Source organism: Dunckerocampus dactyliophorus, chromosome 7 (assembly GCF_027744805.1).
Source record: "Dunckerocampus dactyliophorus isolate RoL2022-P2 chromosome 7, RoL_Ddac_1.1, whole genome shotgun sequence".
Lineage (NCBI taxonomy): Eukaryota > Metazoa > Chordata > Actinopteri > Syngnathiformes > Syngnathidae > Dunckerocampus > Dunckerocampus dactyliophorus.
In genome coordinates, this window is record NC_072825.1 from 13,440,053 (window position 1) to 13,465,347 (window position 25,295).

A 25,295-nucleotide genomic window follows, 5' to 3' on the forward strand; every position below is an offset into this window, starting at 1 on the left:
CACACAAAGTAAGTCGATATTTTTCTTTGTGCAGGTATTCATGGAGGAGTTAAATATAAAGTTCCCAGAGGTTGAAAACGCAACAAAGTCCTGCAAACATAAGAATGTTTCTAAACAGCTCGTTTCCCCCAACAAACGACCACTCACAAGTAAGAGGAACATGTTTAATTTAAAATAGCAATGTATAACAGATTATGTGTCATAGTTATTTAACTGAGTGATGTTGCTTTTTCTCCACGCAGAGAGGAGGAGCACAATGAAACTGCAGCCCGCGGCACCACTCCCACTGGGGCACCTTGACCCCCAGACGCCACAGCTCAGTCAACTGGTCAGTCAGTGGCAGAAACTTTGGCTCCTGGCTCTGGCGAGACAAAAACATTTGGACCAACACCAGCAAACACTGAAAGAGGTTATTGTGGCTTTTCAGTTGTTCATAAGAAACAGGTTGTACAGGTTGTTCCATCTTCAAACAGTGATGTTACGATGTTTTTGTATTTGTGCACAGATGGAAGAATTTGCCAACTTTGACTTTAATATTTGGCGAAAACGCTACATTCAGTGGATCAGCCATCTGAAGTCTCGGATCTTAGACGTGTTCCGCAACATTGACAAGGATCAAGATGGACGTATCAGTCAGAAGGAGTTCATCGACTATGTACTTGCTTCTAGTAAGATCCCCTGCCTTTTTGTTCTTTTGTGTAAACATGAAATTAATGTTAGTTACACTTAATGAGCGTACAGTTGCATCCATGCTTTTTCTTTTTCTTTTGTAATTTAATACTTTTTTTTTTATATATAACTATACATATGACTATACATATGCCCAGTACATTTACTGAGGGACACCTGACAAATAAAAATTGTGTCTGTTGATAATGAACTACTATTTAATGCATTAATCAGGTATATAGAATTCAAGCCACTTGAAAGCCATTGTTCCAAGGAATATTTACATATGACCCCTCATATTAAATTGCAGTACGTTTTCATAAGCTCATATATTGTCATCAAAGCAGTTGTGTTATAACAAACCAATGTTGCATAAAAGTACTAGTTTTTAACATGTGCATCCTCGGGAAAATAGATTAACTCAGTAATTGTTTTACTTGTTAACATATGAAAACATCTCTATTACAGAGTTCCCTACCAACTCTTTAGAGATGAATGCAGTGGCAAACATCTTTGACATGAATAGTGACGGCTTCATTGATTACTATGAGTTTGTGAGTGCACTGCACCCAAGCAGAGATCCCTACAGGAAAACTCTGGATGCAGATCAAATCAATGAAGAGGTACAAACAATGTGTATTTCAGGATAAATGACCTGTCAGATGCTTTTACAGCACTTTTCCCATGGTATTCCACTTTGTAGGTGAGTCGTCAGGTATCTCAGTGTAACTGCCCCAAGAGGTTCCAAGTGGAGCAGATCAGTGCCAATAGATACAGGGTGAGTCATCCTGTAGCTTTTGTATGTGCTGCTCAGGATATCGGTGTCGCCTTCTCTACAGGTGATGTTTGTTTATACCATAGTGAGTGTACGTGTGACTTGTGGACTCAAAGTTAGTTTTTGTTTCGTCAGTTTGGAGACTCCCAACAGCTGCGGATGGTTCGCATCCTGCGGAGCACACTGATGGTCAGAGTGGGAGGAGGTTGGACTGCTCTAGATGAGTTCTTGGTGAAGAATGATCCCTGCAGAGGTCAGCATGATGCACAATAGCATGTCCTTTGTGAGTTATGTGCTAGGTTTTACAATATTGTAATCCGTTCTGATGCTGTTCAACCAACAGTAAAAGGTCGGACCAACCTGAAGATCAAGGAGAAGTACTTGTCTCCAACAGGAAGCACCTCTAAAGGCTTGACTGTCAGCAGGTCTAATTCAAGCCTCAGTCTCTACAGCAGTGCCTCTGCCCCCACCAGCCCCATGACACGCAAGGCAAGCTATCGCTTACTTGTACTAACAGCAGAACTAAAGGTTCATCACTCGGTTAACACAGCACTGATCGACCAGACATTGCTTTGTATAGGTTCACTCTAGTTGTCTGTCTCTATGTGATACGTGAAATGGATATATGGATGGAAGCTCCAGCTTCCCAATGACACTGAACAGAATAAGAAGTAAACATGTATGGATGAATACTTTGCCATTTAGATGCCTGACTTAAACTATGCAACCCGTCTTCTTTAGGCTTTACTTCGCCGAAGCTTGTCAGGCGACCGCTGCATTCGTCCAAGAAGTTCCATCGCTGCTCTGGGATCTGAACTCCAGTTTGTCTCAACAGAGGGAGACAACTCTCTATCACCATCAGGTGAGGCAAAATGTCAAGTTGTTTTGTTATGTAATGCAGGTTATAGGCCACAGTCATGCAGTGGTCGTACCTGGGCCTCCAGTGGGGATTTAACCGACTTGATCCACCTCTTACCACCACGATCACGTCACAATTATACAAACCATCAATAATATACAAAAACGCAATATAACATTGTGTGGCATTAGAGAGAAAGGCACTTCCAATACTGTAACGTCTGCCAGGACGTTGTGAAGATGACGAGGAAGTGGTCGACCTTCTCTTTTTTGAAGCAAAACTGATTACTATCGGCTGAAACCAAGCCAAAATAACATCAGGACTCAGCTTGTCACATTCACAGACAGTCGTAAATCACAAACTCTAACACTACACATAGTCGTTATACTGTAGCTATAGCCAGGTGGCTACAATACCATGACAGTGGAGCCTTAGTGTCATTAATCCGTTTCAGAAACTCTAACGGGCGCTAAATGAATGAAGAAATCATGGAAACCCAATTAATTTGTTCCAGAAAGCCAAATATGTAAACACAAAATAATGTTTTTATGGTTTTACACATATAGTTTTACATGCCGAAAACAATTTGAAATGCATCTAAATACTTATGAATGATGAATGACAGGTATAAATGAACATTTAAGGTTACTTTTACCTCCCCTGGGCATTTCTGTGTGGAGTTTGCATGTTCTCCCCGTGTGCGCGTGGGTTTTCTCCGGGTACTCCGGTTTCCTCCCACATTCCAAAAACATGCAGGTGAGGTTAATTGACGACTCTAAATTGTCCATAGGTATGAATGTGAGTGTGAATGGTTGTTTGTCTATATGTGCCCTGCGATTGGCTGGCGACCAGTCCAGGGTGTACCCTGCCTGTCGCCCAAAGTCAGCTGGGATAGGCTCCAGCATACCCTCGCGACCCTAATGAGGAAGAAGCAGTATAGAAAATGGATGGATGGTTACTTTTACCTTCATTGAAGACATAATTCTTGACATGATTGCTCCCAAAGACACGGTGTGGCAGAGTGATCAACACCGACACCACCTTCCTGTTTTGCCATGAGTTATTTCTTGAATTCAAGAGTGTTTTTCAGCTCAGTAACCCAAAATGGAGCCATAGAAAGTCGCAAGAGCCAGAATTTGATAAAAGTAAGAAACACTATTGAATTCAAGAAATAACTCGTGACAAAACACAAAGCTGGTGTTCTTGTTGATCTCGCTGCCACACCGTGTCTTTGGGAACAGCTACGTCTTCAATGAAGGTAAAAGTAACCTTAAATGTTTATTTATCCCTTTCATCATAATTTATATGCATCTACAAGTATATGCATTTAGAATTGTTTTGTGAATGTAAAACTAAAATTGTAAAACTATAAAAACGTGTTTTGACTTGACATTTTTGACGCTCACATTCAAAGCATAAATGTGACTGTAAATGTAATGGCTCGGTGATAAAGGATGCAGACTACTCCAAAACGCTACACTACAACATCATCTGGAGCAGTTCAGAATTCATATTTACCTCATAACGTAAAACTTTCAAATAAAATACATCTACTTCCCAGAGATGTCAATTTCCTCCTCAGTCAACCATTTTAGGCGTGACTAAGCTTGTTGAACAGTTTTGCTGTGATCAACCAATCAGAGGACGGAAAGATGCTGATGCTACTGTGGCCCAACTATCTGATTGTGTTTTCAATGACAGTAGATTAGATTGATATGGCAACACATAGAAGCTAAAACTGATTGGACAAAAAAAATCTCACCCATACTTTGACGCAGTGCAGCCAAGAGATACGCTACATAAGTTGTAAATGTTGGTCAGTACTTCTGACAGTGTTTAGGCCAGCAGAGAAGGCCTTGCAGGCCCTGACGCCGCACCACTGCAGTCATGACTGGATAGAATGAAGTATTGAGCTCATTTTGTTTTCATTCTCCAGAGGAAGCTGAGAGGCTGCTCCCCACATGATCGCATTTGCCCCAGAGGTCCATGTGTTTTCTAAACCCAAACAGCCACACGGCCCTGAGACACAGTGATAAGTAGAGTACAGCGATTTAGAGGCCAAACAAAGCAAAAACAAAATCATGCCCTGAAGAGAAAGTACTGTGGAGGTCAGGATGCAGAAATATTTGCACCTTTGGGATGCCTGTGTGAAAATAAAGACATTGACACTGTCCCTCCAGGTGTGAATCAAGCTATTTTATACTCCCTGTTCCAATTCTCACAGTAGAATTGCATTGCTTAGAGAATAGTTGTGTATGCATGGAAACGTAATGCATGGTAGCCTGAGCCTTGCAACATCATAAATTGCCAACTGCTGGATGGTGTAATTGTCCATCATGGACACTTGTATGTTAATATTTGTGCACAAATCGTGTTTCAAAAACACAATTACCCAAACAAATTAGTGTGCAAGGCTACAGTGTGTTGGTCTTGAACCGTGTGATGTTATTTGTTGTTTGCCATAAAGGTGATGCTGTTGGCAGGGCCACAATGTTGTGTCTATTTTTATTTTATTTTATTTACAGTCCTGCAATGTTGGGATATTTTAAACACCGAAGATTGTGTACTGAACAATGCACTGATGGTTGACAGGCCGTTGTTGATTGATTTGCTGAGATTACTTTCTCAGGATTGGTTTTGCCTTTGGATGTATTTTTTTTATACGCTGTGAAAATATACTGTGCATGTGCTTTTTCATTTTTACTCTAGCCATGTTTTCTTTAGCGCATTTTTTTTTCCCATTTCAAAAGCACTTTCTGTCAGACTATGTTGGATGATCAAACACGAAATTTGGCAGTTGTAAAGTACATGTTAAAATGCCAAACAATATTTTTGTATATATTTCACAGATTTATACTCGGACGTTGCAAAATTTACAAATGGATATTCAGCTGTTTTCTTTTTCCTATTCAGTATCTTGTACCAAAAGTACCTGTCTAGATGTTTTTACTTTTTGTTCTTCATTTAACATCTCTACACCCCCTCTATATGTTAAACACGTGAGCCATCACACCATTGTACCCTGAGGCAACAGGAATATTCATTTTCACCAGTAACTTAATTTTTAAGGCGGCAAAAATGCAAACTATTTGGTTGTTTTTTCCACATCTATTCGACATTATGATTATGATGACACAATTTACAAAAACTCTTTGAAAAATGTTCATTATGTGGTTAATAGTGAAAGAAACCTCAACATTGTAACTCTTACTATGCACCCTGATCTTTCTCTACTGTCACTAATCATTTTATGTCTACCTGTACAGATAAATGCTGTACATGTTTTGCTATGAAATAAACGTATTTGTTGTGATTATTTTGTCATTTGCATGATTCTGTCAAACCAACTGCTAAGTAGCTTAGTTATTTCGTAAATTATTTATTTAGTTTGGCTGATTTCATATGCAAAAATGTGTATTTTGTGTAACATTTTTGTCAGTAAATACTACAATAGTAGCAGATGTGTGTGAAGATTTAGGCCACATACACATTGTCTTCCGTTGTTGATATTATTTAATGATAATGGCAGTAATTTCATCTGTGGATCCTCAGCTCAGTTTGGTCTCCTGCTGTCAAACAACTAGGCTCACTTACAGCTAACATGAAACTGCTTACTGAAAACACAGTCATATTGCTTTAAACACAGAGGCCAGCGCTGTTCTCAAAGAAAGCAGTGTATTGTTCTTCGCCGAAAGTACTGACAGTGACTCGTCACAGCATCGCCCTACGCTAATGCTGGGGTCCATCAAAACAACACTACCCTGTGACCTGTAAGGCTCATATACAAGGAGACATTCACTCGGAATAGTCTAGTAGAACCATACTTTCAAACCACTCTAGGGGAAGCTGTTGCCATTTTTACAGTTTTGGTTAGTTTACATGCTGTCATCATTTCGGTGGAAAGTTGAGACAGTGCACATCTTAAGTGATTGAGTGCACACATTTGAAGTTTCTCCTACTTTACAAAGGGTCTGATTTACATAAACAGGTTCAAATATATGTGTACCCCGCCTCTCGCCCGAAGTCAGCTGGGATAGGCTCCAGCATACCTGTGACCCTAGTGAGGATAAGCGGCATAGAAGATGGATGGATGGACGTTCAAATACATACAGTACATACACACCCACTAATCCCTGCTTAAAGTAGTATCAATGAGTTTCTGGCATAATTCTGGCTGGTTATTTGACCACTTTTCTTGGCAAAATTGGTATTATTTTAAATTGTGTTGGTTTGCTATGCATTGTCCACAAAGTTTAGCTTACGTTTATTGATATTTTAATAAAATGATCTTTTTTTTAATCGTAATTATCTTCAGAATTGGACTGCAAATTTTATGAGGGATTGAACTAAGAAATCATTGCTGTCTAATCTCGAAATGTTCAGACTTTTTTATGTTTATCCAAAAAGTTCAATGTTATGTTTTGTTTTCTTTTTTGTACCGGTGTGGTGTCCAAGAAATGTCAAATATGCAAAATCTAAATAAATGTATGTAATATTATGACAAGGCTGAAGTGATTATTAGTGGAGGAGAACAACCTTTGTGGACGATGAAATCTAATCAAATGAAATACTGTACCTGGATAGACATTAGGCTTGTTCATTTGAGTTGGACAAAAGGCAGACTGACCCTTCTTACCGCTGTCTACCCTTGTTGCCTTCCTCCTCCCACTCATGATTCCTAGGGTTTTGGTTCCCAGACTGGACCCCTGGCTCAGCCCCTATAGTCACATGACAACATCCCAGCGACCCAGGCTAGTAAAACACTGGAGTCAAAGCGAATAATGCATACTCCACTGGAACATCAAAAGGCTACCGTCCTGCGGCACAGTGTCTTTATCTCAGAACACTTTCCTCTCCAGGGGTGCAACAACGGATTCTGTATTTTCATTCCCACAAGCAGGTAGGTGGTATTTGATGCCATTTGCAAGACATATCCAGTAACATGTACTTTAGACACTCTATGTAATGTAGAGCATAGAAGATAGATGTCGGTACTTTTCAACATACTGAATACATTTACAGTACGCTCATGCAAAATTAGAAACTACCCAATAAAGAGGTTTTTGAAATGCTGAATTGCATTTTTCCCCCCTTTATCCTAGTGATTAATGGAACAATGCATATGAAAGCTTGAATTAAATTGGGTTAATTGATTGATTTAATGGTTATAGTCATTAGCTAAATTACTAATTAGAATGTATGATAATAGTTATTTTAGTTATAATATTCTAATTGACATGATATGTTACTATTACACCCTACTATATTTGCCATATTTGTAATGTAGAATCACACACTGTCACACTAAAGTTTAGTTTTCTTCTAAATATTGTGCTTCCTTTGTCAAATCAATTGGCTCTTTTGGAAATAGCTGATTTTTAAAGTATATTTTTAAATTTATTAAAAAATATATTATACAGTATTATTAATCAAAATGTATTTATATTGATGTCATATATTTATATTAATATTATATAAATGCATACATTTAAAAACATGAAAACGTTATTTAAAAAATAATAATTAAAAAAAGAACTGACGTTTCTATAGATGACAAGGCAAAGCAGTCAGTTCAGGGGTTTCAACCTGAACAAAAGCAGAGTTTTCAGTTGTCAGGATATTCACATTAAATTTGAATGTGCGCAACTTTGAACTTGACGTATGAAAGAAACAAAATTAGCGTGAAAGCATTTCTAGCGGCGCAACATTCACACTCTTCTTTCACCCGTGCATGCACGTGAATAAAACCTCCCCCATCATAGTGTCATGGCGGTGGAGAGAGAGAACGTGTACGCATGTGTAACTCCGCCCCGCTCTGGCAAACGCAACAGAAACACGGAAGTAGAATGTAAACCGGTGTGTGGAGGAGAAAAGAGGGAGGGCCATGTACACACATATGTGACTGACAAAACTCACAAACTCATAATGGAGTAGAAAGGTGTTAGACGGGGAAAGAGCAAAGCAGAGCTCCGTGTGACCTGACCACGGTAAGATAATTTCTAGGCGCGGAATAATTAGGTTCATATTATTAGTTTGGACAATTTAATGTCTAACACTACTGTATGTGAAATGCTAAGCATGGCAGAAATGACCTGACTGACGTATTATTCAAGGAAGTTATTAAGACGTGTCATTTTTGATGATTTTAAATGTCATTAACATTTGTTTTTTTTTTCATTATAATGAGAATCGATGTGTAGTTTCATGTGAAAGCCGTACACTTGTCTCGATGTCATCCGCATGGTGCTTTTTATGGGAGCAGTGTGTTAGTGTGTGAAAGTTCATGGCATCCTTCACCAGAGGAGAGACAGACTGGGAAGGTCAAGTGACAGAAAAGAGGCAAAAATGCCCATCGCTGTTTTCCAAAGTCAAAGCTGATATTTGTGAATATCTTGTTTTGGCTAAAACACAAAGATAATAGCTTAGATGCTTTCGTGGATGACTCAGGAAATAAAAAAAAAAAATCACATTTGAGAGGCTGAAATCAGAGAATATTTACATATTTAAATTTAAAAAACAATTAATCGATGACCAAAATAATAATTTTGTAATCGGTTAACCATCGATTAATCAATTAGTTGTTGCAGCGCTAATAAGGTGTCAAATACTTTGAAGAGGGGCCACACGGTGGCCTAGTGGTTAGCATGTGGGCCACACAGTCAGGAGATCGGGAAGATCTGGGTTCGAATCTCCTTTGGCTCTCTGTGTGGAGTTTGCATGTTCTCCCCGTGTGTGCGTAGGTTTTCTCCAAGTACTCCGGTTTCCTCCCACATTCCAAAAAACATGCATGTTAGATTAATTGGCGACTCTAAATTGTCCACAGGTATGAACGTGAGTGTGAATGGTTGTTTGTCTATGTGTGCCCTGTGTGTACCCCGCCTCACGCCCAGGCTCCATAGGCTCCAGCATCCTCCGCGACCCCAGTGAGGATAAGCGGCATAGAAAATGGATGGATGGATAGTTTGAAGAGCTTCAGTGATTACTTTGACTGTAAACAAGCATTTTACTTCCATTTTATACACATCTCTATAAAAAAATTACACATCATGAATTTGTAATGACTGTCTTACATGAAACATGTTTATATTGCATTTGTGGTTGTCTTCAACAATTTGCATGACATCAATGGCTGAGGCTTGTTACAGACTGCAAGGCACAAATAGAGTTGAGGATTATGCAGCAAGTGGCTTGTATTTAAACAAAAACATGTTCTGGGATCATGAATTCCAGGATTGCAGTCAAGGACTCAACTGATCAAACTTTCTTCATGTGTTTCAGATTGTGTAGATCTCCATTTCCTGATTTCCTTCTTCTAAACTGCCAAAATGTCACTGCTGACTCACGTGCTGGCATGCTTGTTTGGCATGGGCTCATGGGTGGCCATCAACGGAATGTGGGTAGAGCTCCCACTGATTGTACCAGAGATCCCAGAGGGTTGGTACCTTCCATCCTACCTCACAGTCCTCATCCAGATGGCCAATGTAGGACCCCTGTTCATCACCCTTATGCACCGCTTTCGTCCAGGTATGCTGGATGAACGACCCGTTGTCTACTGCATTGTGGTGTTGGGGATCATTGCAACATTCCTTTTGGCTTTTTTCTGGAAGCATACAGTGACAATAGGGGGCGCCCCGCACAGTGTGCCCCTGTTGATATTATGTTTCCTGTTGTCGGTCGTGGACTGTACCTCCTCTGTCACCTTCCTGCCTTTCATGATGCGCCTAAGCCCCCAGTACCTCACTACCTACTTTGCAGGGGAAGGCCTCAGTGGTCTGGTCCCTGCACTGGTGGCTCTAATTCAGGGCGTTGGTGTCGTCCATTGTCAGAATGCCACTTTGACAGACTCATTTAACCAAACTGTTGGTAGTGGAGAGCTGGAAGCGATTTACCAACCAGCAACATTTTCTGCTCAGGTCTTCTTCGTGTTTCTAAGCGTTATGATGGTTGTTTGCCTGATTGCCTTCACCCTACTCAATCATCACCCTGCTGTGGCTCGAGAGAAGAGGAACGACATGTATTTCAGTGAAGAATCGGCGCCTGGGAAGAGAGAGCAAGGGTTCTCTTTGCACGCTCAAACACCAGAGCAAAAGCCAATGATCAATCCCTTAGAGTCTTCAAAGAGAGAACCCCGCAGCTCCTTTGGCAGGGGCACATACAGCAACTTTGAGGTGGTGTTTATCTTTGCTGTGCTGGCGTGGGTGAATGCTCTGACCAACGCAGTGCTGCCATCAGTGCAGTCTTACTCCTGTCTGCCTTATGGGAACCAGGCCTATCATCTGGCTGCTACCATGGCCGCTGTCTCCAACCCAGTGGCCTGTTTCATTGCCATGTTCATGCCCATCAGGTGAGCTCCATTCTACAAACTTTAAAAGTATTTCTGTTATAACGCATCGCTAAGGCTCAAACATAGTGACATGTTTATAAAGATTCTAATAAAAACTCTTCAATTTGATGGCTATCTTAAATACATCCATTGTATGATTATGCAGCGTGTTCAACCGAAAACACTTGATTTCCTTTTATGCATGTATTTCTAGGTCACTCGCCTTCATGTGTTTTCTGACTGTGTTTGGGACTGGATTCGGAGCCTACATCATGGCCATGGCTGCTTTAAGTCCTTGTCCTTTGCTGGTCCACAGTGCTTCTGGAACTGTTGTTATAGTAAGACTTTTGTGACACTCTCAAACTTTTCATAAACACTCAACACCCGTAACATTGCATGTGCACAATGTAATGAAAAGTAATACAAGTAGGGGGTCATAGAAAATGTTGCTGACTCGATATACTTATCAAGACGGCAACATATCTGAATTATATTTACAGCATGTAATAGTACAGGTGTTATGCTTCAATATTTGCTCCTTTCAGTGGATTAAAAATAAAAAACAATACAATTTTGCACTTTTGAATCTTGAGGAGGTTCAAAGTAGAGCTTCAAAATGAAAAAAAAAATGGGAGTGAGACAAAAAAAAAAAATAGAGTAAGCAATTGGCGTCCGGCAGCATCCTGACCAGATGCCCAGGCCACCTCATCTGGCTCCTCTCAATGCGGAAGAGCAGCGGTTCTACTCCAAGTTTCTCCCGGATGACAGTGCTTCTCACCTTATCTCTAAGGGAGACCTCAGCCACTCTACGGAGAAAACTCACTTTGGCCGCCTGTACCCGCGTCCTTGTCCTTTTGGTCACTACCCAAAGTTCATGAGCATAAGTGAGGGTAGGAGCGTAGATCCAACGGTAAATTGAGAGCTTTGCCTTTCGGCTCAGGTCCCTCTTCACCACAACGGACCGATGCAAAGTCTGCATCAATCCACCTATCAGTCTCACGTTCCATCCTTCCCTCGTGAACAAGACCCGGAGATACTTAAACTCCTCCACTTGGGGCAGGATCTCATCCCCGATCCGGAGTTGACGCTCCACCCTTTTCCGTGAGAGATCCATGGACTCGGACTTGGAGGTGCTGATTCTCATCTTGGCCACTTCACACTCGGCTGCAAACAGATCCAGTGAAAGTTGAATGTCACGGCTCGATGAAGCCAGCAGGACATCATCTCCAAAAAGCAGAGACCCAATCCTGCAGCCACCAAACCAAAACCCGTCCACGCCCTGGCTGCGCCTATAAATTCTGTCCATAAAACTAATGAACAGAATCGATGACAAAGGGCAGCCCTGGCGGAGGACACAAGATGATCCTCAGCCCAAATGAAAATTGTTGCTGGTGCCGGGCGCAGTCCAGTAACCATCAGACGGCATCTGCATCTTCAAAGGCCTCATCTCCTTCAAGGCCACAAAATTACCTGTTTGGAATTTGCATAAGAGCACCAAATATGGGACATTGAAAGATAGAAGAAAGTTTTGTTCTCTGATGAGAAAAAAAAAATATTGACGGTCCCGATGGCTTCCAATGTTACTAGCATGACAATGACATCCCACCTGAGATGTTTTCCACACAGCACAGTGGAGGGGGCGCCATCATGATCTGGAGTGCTTATCCATCAATGGAACAATGGAGCTTCAGGTTGTGCAGGGTCATCAAACAGCAGCTGGCTATGTGGAGATGTTGCAGGGAGCATCCCTCCAACAGTGTAGTGTATCGACAGTAACTTACCCCCCACTTTGTTCCGTGAGGGGAATTCTGGTCGGATTATGGTGAGGAGGAACATATTTCCGGTCAGTTGCTGGGGTCACTTAAGTAATGAGGTTGGCTTCTCAAAACAAAATGGGCTCAAAAGAGTAATATAAGTCTCTGTTGATACACTACACTGCTGTCAAAAAATCCGAACTATCCCTTTAAGATCCAACAGTGCAAAATGTAAATTCTTGCAATTTTTCAACTGTTCTTAAAATTTAGATCAGGAGTGTATTTAGGATTATTGCCTCCTACCCTTGAACAAAATGGGACTTCCATCAGTCTCTTTATTTTATTTTTTAAACATTTTTGTCTTGTGCTCATTCCAAAAAAGCCTCAAATATTGTAATTGTTTTTGCACACATTGTGTCCTGCAGGTGCTGGCTTGGATCCTGTTTGTTCTTTGTCTGTCCTATGTGAAGGTCATCATTGGGGTGATTCTCCGGGATGAGGGCCATAGCGCCCTCGTGTGGTGTGGAGCAGTAGTCCAACTGGGTTCCATGGTTGGTGCCCTGTCCATGTTCCCACTGGTCAGCGTCTATGGACTTTTCAAGTCAGGTGACGCTTGCAACACAGAGTGTCCCATGTAAAGAAGAAGTACGTTAAAACACTGCTGTACAAACCAGAAATCTAAGTTGCACCTATACCATGCCATGCCGCCACCATGTTAGTAGGCGTGAACTCATCAAAGTCTTTAGCCTCACATATTTGGAAGAGAGATGAGTCGCCTTGATGTTTCAAACGACTTGTTAATCAGGTAAATAAGCACATTACCCATAACCCACACATCAACGTTCTTTTTTTATGTTAACCATTTAATATAATAGCTCACCTATTATATAAAATGGTTAACATACAGTGACTGTATTACATTTTGAGTGTGTACTACTATGATGTACTTCTAGGCTCTTTGTGTTAATGTTTTATATACTTTTTGCTGAAAATGATTTGCTTTGTAAATGTTACTTGAGTGAAGGTACTGTTAAAATAAATCTTAAAAACAAAATAATGATGTTCTTTTTCTTTTTTTTTTTTGGATATACTTAACTACTTAACGATTTCTTATACGCCGATTGTGGTAGTTTCAGCAATCTCCTTAGATATTTCTCAGGCTTGATGGATGCCAATTATTTTGAACCTTCTGAAACAGATGAACACTAAATAACACTTTGGCACAAATGATGCATGTTCAATGTGATAGTTTGTGCATCTCTCCTCTTAAATGTGTGGAATGCTGGTTGTGTCCTGTTGGCATGTCTGATGTATATGAGTGACATGCCATCTGAGAGCTTATACAGCCAATAAAAACAGGATTCAAATGGGCGATATGTTTGTCGAAGTGACAGGAAGATGTCATCACAGGAAGTTACCCGTGTCTACTTTATGGGTCGTTCATAGCGAAAGTGTCATTGTTTCTGGTCAAAATCATTTAAGTGTAACTCCAAACAATGGACTAAAAATAAGACTAAAAATAAAAGCCGACAGAAGCAGGAGTGCCTGGTTGCAGAGCAAAATAAGTAAAATTGTAGCCATATATGGCTACATTTTAGCCATATATGGCTACATTCCTGTGATGACATTTTAGCCATATATGGCAACATTTTTACATATTTTGCTCTGCTCAAAAGGTAAACGGAACGTGCTTAAACATGTACGATAACTCTGTTTCACCGTAACCAGGGACACGATTGATGGCGTTGATGAATTTGTCATATCAGAAAAATGCAGTTGTGTTCCACTGTAAACTTCAGACATATTGATCAACATATACTGTACTTAAATGAACACCTCGCTACAGTTTCATTTAAAACCGCATAATAAACAAGTAGGTTAGTATGTTTTGGATTCTCCATTTTAATACAGCACTCAACAGCCAGGATATGTTTACCAAAAATTGTGGGGATTTCAGTTCGGACCCTTAATCTGCACGTGTGTTATATGAACACTAGATGTCTCTCTTTGACAAAAATGAGCCAAGAATTGAAGTGCCTCTCCTCAACCTTAGAGTCGCAAGGTTCCTTATATCACTTCTAAACTTTGCTGGGATGCACACTTTATTACATGTTCCCCAATGTACGTTAATGCTGCGCAACCTTGGGGGTAGCCTGGTGATGCATTTCTCTGGAGGGTCTGCCCACATGACTGCATCTGCATCATATCCTCTTCATACTAAATCAGAGGGAGTGTACAGTGTATATGTGCTGTGTGTATGGATTTTGTCAATTTATCTTTCTTTTAGTCCACAGGGGCAGATAGGAATGAGAAAGTCATAACTAGTCAGAGTCTGACTCAGATCCCAGAGGTTCCTCAGTGAACATCTGGGGTCATCATCTCCGTGTGGCTCATACATCACCTGTTGGCTCTTATCTCTTCCAGTAGTTTCTATGACTTATGGTGTGCTGGGTTTAAATACTGCAGACTTTGGGAGGATTTCCACTATAATAAAGAGGGGAGATTGAGTCCATAGTTTCCATAGGGCTCTTTGAATATGCACGGAGAATAAATGTGGGTGGCAAAGTAATCACATGCCAAATGTATGAAAGTATTATCTCCAACTTGATGTTTATTTTTCGGTGTTTTTCGGCGTCTGTACACGCTCTGCCTTTTATGTACTTTTATGTGACCAACATTTCAGTGTAAAACGTGAGTGAATATCGCCATCCATTCTGCTTTTTAATGTGCAGTTATGGGGCTGCAGTATGCAGAGAATGATTGAGTTTTGTGAGCCGGCCAGGAACGATCACGTCTCGCCTGCTGTTATGCAATGGTCCATTCCCCACTCACAACGCAGTGTCTGCTAAAACTTTGAGGATGAGGGGAGGAGGGTTGGGGCGGACCCTGGAAACCTAAGCGTCTGGACTAAAGGAGAGCAAAAATATGTCATCTTGTAAATGACTCAAGACTATATATACTGTATGTAAAAGTGAAACTCAGCTTTTTTTTAATATATAAAAGTGCAAAAAGTGAGATGTGAACGACCACATCTGAGGAGGCGATGTTAAATCTGATTGGTATTAATGGTGTGAAATGAGGCCTTTTACACAAAAAACACATCACATCCTATTTCCTCACAAGTGGAAACATATGGCTTCTATACAAAACCTGCCGTATTATTTTATTTTATGACTCCGTCCCGACTGTTTTCTATCCTTGACTCTCTCCACTTGCTCAACAAACTCAAACAAAAGCATGCTTGAGGCACTAAAATCTTTCGTCCAGACCTTTTCACACCCGTTATGTTGAATTACACCTCCAATATATATCATTTAAATGCATGGGAGACTACCTTTCCCGTTAGGTCCATTATATTCAAATGGGCTGGGCCTTTTTTTCTTCTTTGCAACAAGACATAAAGTAATCAAAAGTTGAAAGCAAACACTCAAGGAGGCACTTAGCAAAAAAGAAAAGCTTTTATGATAAAACATTCATATAATGTGCAGGAGACAGGTAATCTTTGAAGATGATGAGGGTTGTCTTGTGGTCAGTTTCAATACGTATAGTATAGCTTGGGGAGCATTGGAGATGAAGGTTGCTAATAACCTCCCCGCCCACCCATCATCCACCGCACCATCCAGGCAGGGCTACTATACCTGAGTGTGTCTCCTCAGTGGTGTGAATGATGCCTTAAAGAGCTGTTGGAGTCCACACCAAGGTAGGGTTCATTACCTTGACAGACTGATGACAGCTGAGATACAAACACGCACACATTCATACATTCATACACAGACAAATATCATTTGATGTACATTGGATACATTGGCTGTGGTTTCATTAAAAAAAAAACAAAAAAAACAAGAACAATAAACATTTAATTTGAGCCTGCGAGGGGTTTAAAATAATTGTAACAAATTTGGGAATGTGATTTAAAGTGGGGCATTGCACAGTTAAACACTATCAGTTTGAAACAATGTTTGCCCACTCCTATTGTAGGGAAAGTTTTTGACTCGGGGGCCGCACTGGATTAAAAATGTTTGCAGTCTTTGCAATTATGACATTCCAAATGGGATTATCTGTGTTATTTTCGCTGTATCTGCTGTATGTGATCGGTTCCCTTTTTTCAGGAGCGCTTCAAACATCCGAGGTTGCTTTGCATTGTTACATGCTTAAAATATTGTAATGACAGACCGCCTCAAATGACATTTTCCAGGTTTGTTTAAGACACCCAGAATGTACATGACTAAAGGATGTGGGATTTGCAAAATGAACTATGAAACGATGTGACGGGAAGGTGAATGTCCCTCTTTATTTACTTTACAGATGACCTCCTCGACATGTTTTGCCATTAAGCAAAAACGCAACAAACAACACAGTGGAACACCCATAAAGAATAAAATACCACTTTTCTGCACAGCTTTGTGGTATAAATCTTGCTTCGCTGACCCTCTCTGTCACATGGGCTCGAGCTGCTCTGTACACATACCCCCACCCACCCTGCTTTCTAGCCAAGCCTCCTCTTCCTGGAGCTGCTGTGACCTAGTCCCTATAATTACCGTAATGACCCGTCTATCACTAGAAACGCAGACTCTCTCACTTCAGCCAAACCAATGAAATAGTTTCAAATTCGGATTTAAAAGCTTAACGGGCTGTGTATGGCCCACGGGCCGCAGTTTCCCCATGTCTGCCCTAGAACATAATGGAAAAATAATCTGTTCCAGCGTCAAGCTGTCGCCTTAATAAAACCTTTATTAACTCCACAAGCAATTATTTGAGTAAGGTTTTAACATTAACTGTTATCAGTAAGGTAAAGTAAAATGGAACCTTGGTTAATTCATTGATTAATTCATCATTAATTCATTCCAGAAGGTCTCACTCTAACCAAAGCAGATGCTAACGGAATACATTTTTCTCATGAAAAATCATGTCTATCCAATCAAACCGTTCCACAAAGCTAAAAATGTTCATACAAAACACGTTTTTATAAGGAATGTAAATCGATTAAAATCACAATTAATCACATTTTAGCCGTAGTTAACTTATAATTAATCACATTTAATCACAGATAGAAAACGATTTGATACGCAATTACAATGATAACTACATCAAACTTTATGTAAAAGGATATTAATTTTGGAAATACAGGCCATTATTTTATTAAAAAATAATATACAGTCAGAAATCCCACACTTTTTGAATGTTTAATACTTACCCTTTTTCTTTCACTATATTTCTTTCACCATATTTGCTCCCAAATGCTGATAGTATGTGGGGAATGCATAAAGGTAACATCTGGTGACTTTATTGAGTGCTAATGTGCATATTTGTGGAACGCAACCGCTCTGAAAAATGAAGTCCAGGCTCATACTGGTGAATAGTGGCTCTGTATTAATTTTGTGCTTTTAATTTGACACTGTTCCTGTCTTAGCATTGCACAATACATACTAAATAGCATAAATTAGATCCCTTTAATGTACGCTTGAAAATCTTTCCTAATGACTAGCTCGTGCGTTGCTAATAGGCTGCTAATGCTGCTAATCCAGTCTTCAGCCATGGTCTGCCAGGGCTTTCCAGGTAAATTTACCAATCAAAATGCCCTTCCCTTTATCCATTTCTGTTACGTATTTGTTCCCGCTTGTGGCTCCACAGTCACTGGTGGTTCCTCAAACTATGGTGTCGGCTGAGAGTCAAACAGGACGTGCGCACGTTAATCGCACGTCAAAAAAAGTTAGTGCCGTCAAAGGAAATTTTTGTTAATGCGTTATTAACACGTTAACTTAGACAGCCCTACTTTTTAGGGTTTTACAATTATATTTAGGGATACATGAACATCTAAGGTTACTTTTACCTTCATTGAAGACATGATTCTTGACGTGACTGTTCCCAAAGACACACATGGCAGCAAGATCAAACACGGACACCACGTCCCTGTTTTGCTGAGTTACTTCATGAATTCAATAGTGTTTCTCACTTCGATAACCTAAAATGGAGCTAAAGAAAGTTGCAAGTGGCAGCATTTGATAAAGAAGGTGAGAAACAATAACTCATGATAAAACAGGAAGGTGGTGTCCATGTTGATCTTGCTGCCACATCGTGTCTTTGGGAACAGTCACGTCTTCAATGAAGGTAAAAGCACAGTAACCTTAAATGTTCATTTATCCCTGTAGTGTATTAATCACATGACAAAATGCGCGGCCTATTGTACGATGACTGGAAACTGTACGCAAACAGAGACAGAATTGTTCAACTGTACAAAAAAAAAATGTGACCCATCGGTAGTAGCCTCTTTCACACAGAGATGATGCAAAATTGGCGCCTCACAGACGTACCAGTGGAGCCAGTATTTATTTGCATGTGACTTTCCCAGTGAACCCGCTGACATTCCGATGTGCATGTCTCCCATGATCAAATAATTAGATGCTTGGCGACATCATCACCAGCATCTGGTGGGACTTGTACAATATTTATCAGACAGCAACAATGACTTCCAAGTGTCTTGGGTGTCCTTCACTAAACTTCACACCACGGTCCTGGCATAGTGGCATACCCTTGCACACTGCCGCCGCCCAACCTCTGCAGCTGAAATATATGCCGGTCGACTTTGACACACCTCCCCCAACCTTCACCCCCCTTCCTGTGTTGGTGTTTTACCACACGAAGTGTCATGGGACAGCACTGCTGTCTTACGGCTTTGAATGTGACTGAGCTTATAGTACAGCCATCCCTCGCTATATCACGGTTCGAATATCACTCAATTATTTTCAAAAAAGAATTCATGAATAAATGATCACTGTTTCATGGTTGACTATTAGTAAAAAGGTTACATTACCTTTCACACTGCATTCAGCCGAGCCGAGCTGACATGCCATGGCTGAGATCAAATGAAAAAAAAGGTTCTCCTCTCATTCCGTGTGGAAGTGGTACGTGTTTGGCTTCCTTGTCCTTCTTCCCCACTCTGTTTGAAACGCTTTCTTTAGTTTAGAATAAGTAAATTGAAGAGGCTAACTAGTTAGCCTGGTAGCTTGCGATGCTAGCGGCCTGCGCAATTGTTGCAAACAAAGAATAATAGGAGTGTAAAGGTGACTACTGGGGTGTTATTTCATGTGTGCAGGGATGTAATAATGTTAAAAACCCATAGACTATAGTCATAGTCATAAACAGGTTTTCTATGCTTTAATTACAAAAACGACTCCGTTTATTAATATTGACTTCCACTTCACGGAAATTCACTTATTGTGGTTGGGTCTGGAACCAATTAACCGCCGTCTATGTCTATGTCTAGTTATATTATATTATAGGGACGTCTATGTCTATTTATATTATATAATTCTCTTGTCACATTCTTCTTAACGCCCCATGTTGGGGCTGCTTCTTTGTGTTTAGGTGTAGTTATGATCGAGCCCAACGTTTTCACCAGCATACCTGTAAAATTCTGCATGTGTCTTGTGGAAAATAAATGAGTCCACAGACGCAGGCCTGAAGGATGAAAAAGAACAAAACAGAGGGGTAAATAAGTTTGAACAGCAGCCATCTTGCAAAAAATGGTCTCTGACAGTTTAATACCATCAGGCTGTTTACTGTTTACAGCAGACTCAACAATTTGTCAGGTACACAAACCATCTCTGTTTGCTGCACGCAGACATGCGGTGGATCCCTGCATACTTGCGGACATGGCAGGTATGACGAGTGGATTTTGTAACCTTGGGACAGTGTGTGGCTGGGCTAGACCTCAGTCTGCAGCCTCGTCATTGAGTGTACAGGCATGTGTAATCCATTTTCTCATCTAGCTCTGAAAGAAAGCCAATCCGCACATTTTCCAAACTTTTTCTATTTCTTTATTGTAATCATAGTTTCAGTGTTCGTACTTCTTATCTGGAATCAATAATTACAAACCACACTGGATTGTGGGCAGACATTTCATCTTCCCAATTCAGCACTGTTTATTATTATTATTATTATTATTATTATTATTATACTAATTGCTGTATTAATCCCTGAAAGGAAATTAAATTTGAGAAGTCGTAACCAGCTTTGAGACAAAAGACAAACAGCACTCTCCTTTATGTGCGGAAGTCCTGGATTTCATATGGGGTCAGTTTTAGGTCACAGTGGGCATCCATTAGTGGCCTTATTTAGAGTCTGATTCCTTTAAGAGGAGTGATTGGCCAGCAAAGACAAAGAATCATTACCTTTACCCGCCCCCTCCCTGCCAGCAGTCAATAATGAAGGATCATTAAAATGAATAGATGGACATTCCCCTTTTCTCCGGATCCTTATTGCAAAATCAGTGTCAGGGGAAATGAAGATTGAACTTGGAGAAGGCGTCTAAAAGCCTCACAGTGATTGTTGTGAACTCATCTTCAGTGCCAGTCTGCTTTATCTACTGTAAGAGTCTGCACCTGCCTCAACTCCAGACCAGCCAGGGCTTTTACTGTAGCCCATTAAGCGTATCTCTAATGTGCGCTACAATATACTTTAACGTAAACATTGTGCATATGTGCTAAAACATTTAAAGCCAGCAATGGACGACTGATTGCTTGAGAAGTCTCCATGAAGAAATACAGCCTACAAAGTGAACTAGAAAGGGCATATTGACTCCATTCACTTTCCTGCGGAGAATTGAGAACAGTTGCGATCGTATAAACACGCACTTAAAGATAATGCATACCGGGGGGCCTGCTGGCATGCGCGGGGGTTGCGCGGGCGTTGCGCGGGCCCAGCCCCTTGGCGTGGTGAGCTCGGTGATAGATTTCCTGCCTGGCTCTGGGGGCCACGCCGTCCTGGGTTATACACAGGGGCGCCGTAAAGGGGGGGAAAGTTAGGACAATTCCAAGGGCCCATGACTGACACTGGCCCCAGTAACTAGGTCAATAATTTTGCTATCTGGTTGTGATTTCCAACAATCTCTTGTATTTGGTAGTAACAGTTAAATATCCACATTAACCGAAAGTAAACTTCCATATTGACTGACCACCCGCCACAGCTACATGCACTGTTGCCAACTTTTCAGTAAGAAAAGTAGCTATTGGCTGTCCGAGAAGTCACTAGATGATGTCATTGTGTAATTTGAACATCATTTGCATATGATTTCTAAATATTTTATCTCGGCCGGCCGCACGGTGGTCTTTGGGCGGGGCGGACCCGTCAACAGCAGCTGCCTCTGCTCAGTGAGAACACAAAATGCAGAACAACACGTGCGTTCACTTTTAAGTCTCCAAATACCAGAAAACTCTGCAAGGACACCAGAAAAAGTCGCTAGATTTGTCGCTAGTCGCTTTTGAGAAAATATGTCATCAAGGGGGGTTGGAATGTCGCCAGACCTAGCGACAAAATTGCCAAGTTGGCAACACTGGCTACATGAAATGGTTTGGTCCACTACTACCTTCACCGTGCCTCCTGGCTGCGTGTTGCCTGTCAGTCGGCAGTTGTGGCAGAGCAGAGTGAACTTGTGCTGCCAGAGCCTAAGGAGAGAAAAAAGAAAAGAGAAAAAGGTGAGAGAAGAAAGGCAAACAAAAATGGTGTCAATATGTGACCCAGTTTTTTTTTTCTTGCCTAGCCAGGCTGTGTGTCGTGGAAATGCACCTGTTACATTCATGTCCACAATGAAATAAGCTAGCATAGTGTTAGCATGTTGTGTTAGCCTACATCTCACTCATTTTTAACCAGCATTTAATCAGCACAGGTAAATGTCTAGTATGTGTTATTAAATCAGTTGTCCATCCCGCCAAAAACTATCTTTGTAGTGACAGAAATTCAAACACATTATTTTTCCACATGATTCCATTTCAACTTTATTTTCTTGTTGGCAGATTTAACAGTTCATTTACTGTATAAGTATTTTTTTTTCCAAGTCTTTCATATAAATGTTAAAAACATTTTGGCATTTTAGAATTAAAATTACAGTGAGACTGTAAAAGATGGCCTTTTGCAACTATGTTCTCTTGCATCAAATAGTGAATTGCATACTACAGACCCTTTCCAAAAAATTAGAATGTCATGGAAAAGTTGTTTAATTTCCATAATTCCATTCAAAAAGTAAAACTTTCATCGATTATAGATTCAGGGCCCACAATTTAAACGATTTCAAGTGTTTATTTGTTTATTTTTACGTAATTTGGGCTTCCAGCTCATAAAACCCACGAAAACAGGAATTCAAAAAATTAGAATACTCTGAAGAAATCACCATTTACTTCTCAGTTTTTGCAGGAAAAAAAAAGAAAGAAATTAGGATCACATCAAATCAATCAAAATATGGTACGTTCAAAACGATATGTCAATCGTCAATACTTGGTTGGGAATCCCTTTGCCTTAATCACTGCCTTGATGCGACGTGGCATTGAAGCAATCAGCCTGTGGCTTTGCCTGGGAGTTATGGAAGCCCAGATTCCCTTGATGCTTGCTGTCAGCTCTTCTTTGTTGTTGGGTCTGGTGCCCCCCATTTTCCTCTTGAGAATACCCCATAGATTCTCAATGGGGTTTAGGTCCGGTGAGTTGGCTGGCCAGTCAAGCACTGTGATGGCATGGGCATCAAACCAGGTTTTGGTGCTTCTGGCGGTATGAGCAGGGGCCAGGTCCTGCTGGAAGATGAAATCTGCATCTCCATACAGATCCTCAGCAGAAGGAATCATGAAGTCCTCTAAAACATTCTGGTAGACTGTTGCGGTGACCTTGGACATTGCACCCCAAATCATGACGGACTGTGGATATTTCACACTGGACCTCAGGCAGCTTGGGTTCTGTTCCTCACCCGTCTTCCTCCAAACCCTTGGACCTTGATTCCCAAATGAAAGGCACACTTTACTTTCATGGGAAAAGAGGACCTTGGACCACTGACCAACAGTCCAGTCCTCCTTCTCCTTGGCCCAGTGGAGACGCTTCCTACGTTGGCTCAGGTTCACAAGTGGCTTGACCCGAGGAACCCGACAGTTGTAGCCCATCTCCCGGATGTATCTGAATGTGGTGGTTGTTGAAGCTGTGACTCCCGCCTCATTCCGCTCTTTCTGGATCTCTGCCAGATTCTTGAATCTTCCCTGTTTGATAATCCGCTGAAGCCCACGGTCATCTCTTTTGCTGGTGCATCTTCTCCTGCCACATTTTGCCCTTCCTCTAGACTTTCCATTGATATGCTTGGACACAGCACTCTGTGAACAACCAGCCTCCTTAGTTATGAACTTTTGTGGCTTACCCATCCTATGGAGGGTATCAATGATGGTCTTCTGGCCAGTTGTCATGTCTGCAGTCTTCCCCATATTGAACCCAACTGAGACAATTGAACCAAACTGAAGCAATTTAATGACACCTGAGGAAGCCTGTGCAGGTGATTTGAGTTTAGTGGATGATTAGTGTGTGACACTCAGTTTAAAACATTCATGCCCTGCAAAATTTGGGCTGATTTCTTCACAGTATTATAATTTTTTGAATTCCTGTTTTCGTGGGTTTAATGAGCTAGAAGCCCAAATTATGTAAAAATAAACAAATAAATACTTGAAATCATTTCAATTGTGGGCCCTGAATCTATAATCTATGAAAGTTTAACTTTTTGAATGGAATTATGGAAATTAAACAAATTTTCCATGACATTCTAATTTTTTGGAAAGGGTCTGTATATGCAGATTGTTGCATGGACAACTCACTAGCAGTAAATATTAAACTGGTAGTATAGTACATATAACAATAAGAACCAAGACATTTGCAAACTTTCAGAGTTGGAGTTATGTAAAGCGCTTGTTGGGTCAGTTTAGGTTCTAGAGATGTGTGCCCGGGGGGGCAGGGGCATAGATTGTATGACCTTTCAAATTTTATTTAACAGCCATGCAAAAAAAAACATCCCACTCATTGGTGATTCATTGTAAAGCTACACAACTGGAATCTAACTTCCTAGAACTGCAGTATCTAGTAGATTCAGGAAGGTAGATCAATGGAATTACTTGGATTCTTTATCCTGGTCATGTCACAGGTTTGTGCAACCACTTTCTTGCTAGATGGACTTTATATCCCAGGAATAATAACTGCTCCATAACGTATGCCAGTAACGTCCATTAGGTTGTTCAACAGCAACAAGATACCAGACAGACACACATGAAAAATTACTACAAAACATCACTTTATTACGTGAGGTGATGATGAGGTGTTTGCAATGTAATAATTCGTAGCTTCTATCATTCAAAGATAAGTGGTTCAGGGTGAACTGGAGCCAATCCCAGCTGACTTTGGGCGAGAGGGTGGACTGGTCGGCAGCCAGTTCCAGGGCACATGTAGACGACAACCATTCACACTCAAGGGGTATTCAAGTAAAATTCAAATGGGTCCAGTGGCAGAAGATTTTCTCAAGCAAAAGTTGAAATTCAGGTGGATTGTTCTTATTGGGATCTGAGACTGCTTATTTTCTGTGACCTCAGTTCAGGCTTGATTTTGTGCTTCCAGAGGGGTTGAATGAACTTACAGTAAATGAGTGTTCCAGGTTGAAAAGTGGTTTCGCTGTCCACTTTTCTTTTCTAAGAGAGTGCCATGTGTTTTTATTTTTCTGTTGTCTCCGGCTTATTCATCTCACTGTCCTAGCTCTCACTCAGTATCTCTTATTTCCCCATCTGTCACTTGTTTCTCTCTTCTTTTCCTGTATTTCCACTCGTATTTATGTCATTTGCTTTGCTTTGCTGTTCTTTTGTCTGTCTCTATAGTTAGAGTTGCAATGTTCAGTGCCGCGCTTGCGAGTAGCATCATCTGGGATGGCTTAACTTGAATGCAAATACCGTAATGTCCAAAAAATATGTGCCATTCAAACTAGGGGTGCCCCGTCGAAACTTGAAATACTTAAATAATCTTTTAACCATAGGTCCAGGTTTGTGTAGGCCTGTGGGTTCAGACTCGGACCCCGGTCCGCCAGTTAGTGACCTCTGGTGTACACTTTACTTGAATGCATGTTGCTCTCAATTA

General features: G+C 40.8%; 2 protein-coding genes across 3 annotated transcripts in view; both read left to right on the forward strand.

Annotated features, from left to right (window-relative positions):
- macf1b (microtubule actin crosslinking factor 1b) overlaps positions 1-6,699 on the forward strand; it is a 34,593-nt gene extending 27,894 nt beyond the window's left edge. The window contains exons 35-43 of the mRNA XM_054782428.1: positions 35-149; positions 243-409; positions 506-668; positions 1,138-1,292; positions 1,373-1,447; positions 1,580-1,697; positions 1,788-1,933; positions 2,186-2,306; positions 4,240-6,699. Of these exons, the coding sequence (XP_054638403.1) occupies positions 35-149; positions 243-409; positions 506-668; positions 1,138-1,292; positions 1,373-1,447; positions 1,580-1,697; positions 1,788-1,933; positions 2,186-2,306; positions 4,240-4,268 (1,089 nt within the window). The 3' untranslated portion in view covers positions 4,269-6,699. The remainder of the gene's footprint in view (positions 1-34; positions 150-242; positions 410-505; positions 669-1,137; positions 1,293-1,372; positions 1,448-1,579; positions 1,698-1,787; positions 1,934-2,185; positions 2,307-4,239) is intronic.
- Positions 6,700-7,079: 380 nt separating this feature from the next.
- Positions 7,080-13,508, forward strand: zgc:91890 (solute carrier family 52, riboflavin transporter, member 3-B). 2 transcript variants are annotated; one of them, XM_054781660.1, is made up of 4 exons: positions 7,080-7,203; positions 9,582-10,647; positions 10,841-10,964; positions 12,806-13,508. In XM_054781660.1, the coding sequence occupies exons 2-4, from the start codon at positions 9,629-9,631 to the stop codon at positions 13,016-13,018; spliced, it is 1,356 nt and encodes a 451-aa protein (XP_054637635.1). In that variant the 5' UTR covers positions 7,080-7,203; positions 9,582-9,628; the 3' UTR covers positions 13,019-13,508. The 2 variants fall into 2 exon arrangements, with proteins under 2 accessions (XP_054637635.1, XP_054637634.1); XM_054781659.1 differs by lacking the exon at positions 7,080-7,203 and adding an exon at positions 8,132-8,290 and having other exon boundaries at positions 12,806-13,507.
- The last annotated feature ends 11,787 nt before the right edge of the window (positions 13,509-25,295 follow it).

Coding starts and splice junctions, on each gene's coding strand:
- zgc:91890 (XM_054781660.1), top strand. CDS start 9,629: ATGTCACTGCTGACTCACGTGCTGGCATGCTTGTTTGGCATGGGCTCA. Junction 10,648..10,840: donor GCCATGTTCATGCCCATCAG/GTGAGCTCCATT, acceptor ATGTATTTCTAG/GTCACTCGCCTTCATGTGTT. Junction 10,965..12,805: donor CTTCTGGAACTGTTGTTATA/GTAAGACTTTTG, acceptor TGTGTCCTGCAG/GTGCTGGCTTGGATCCTGTT.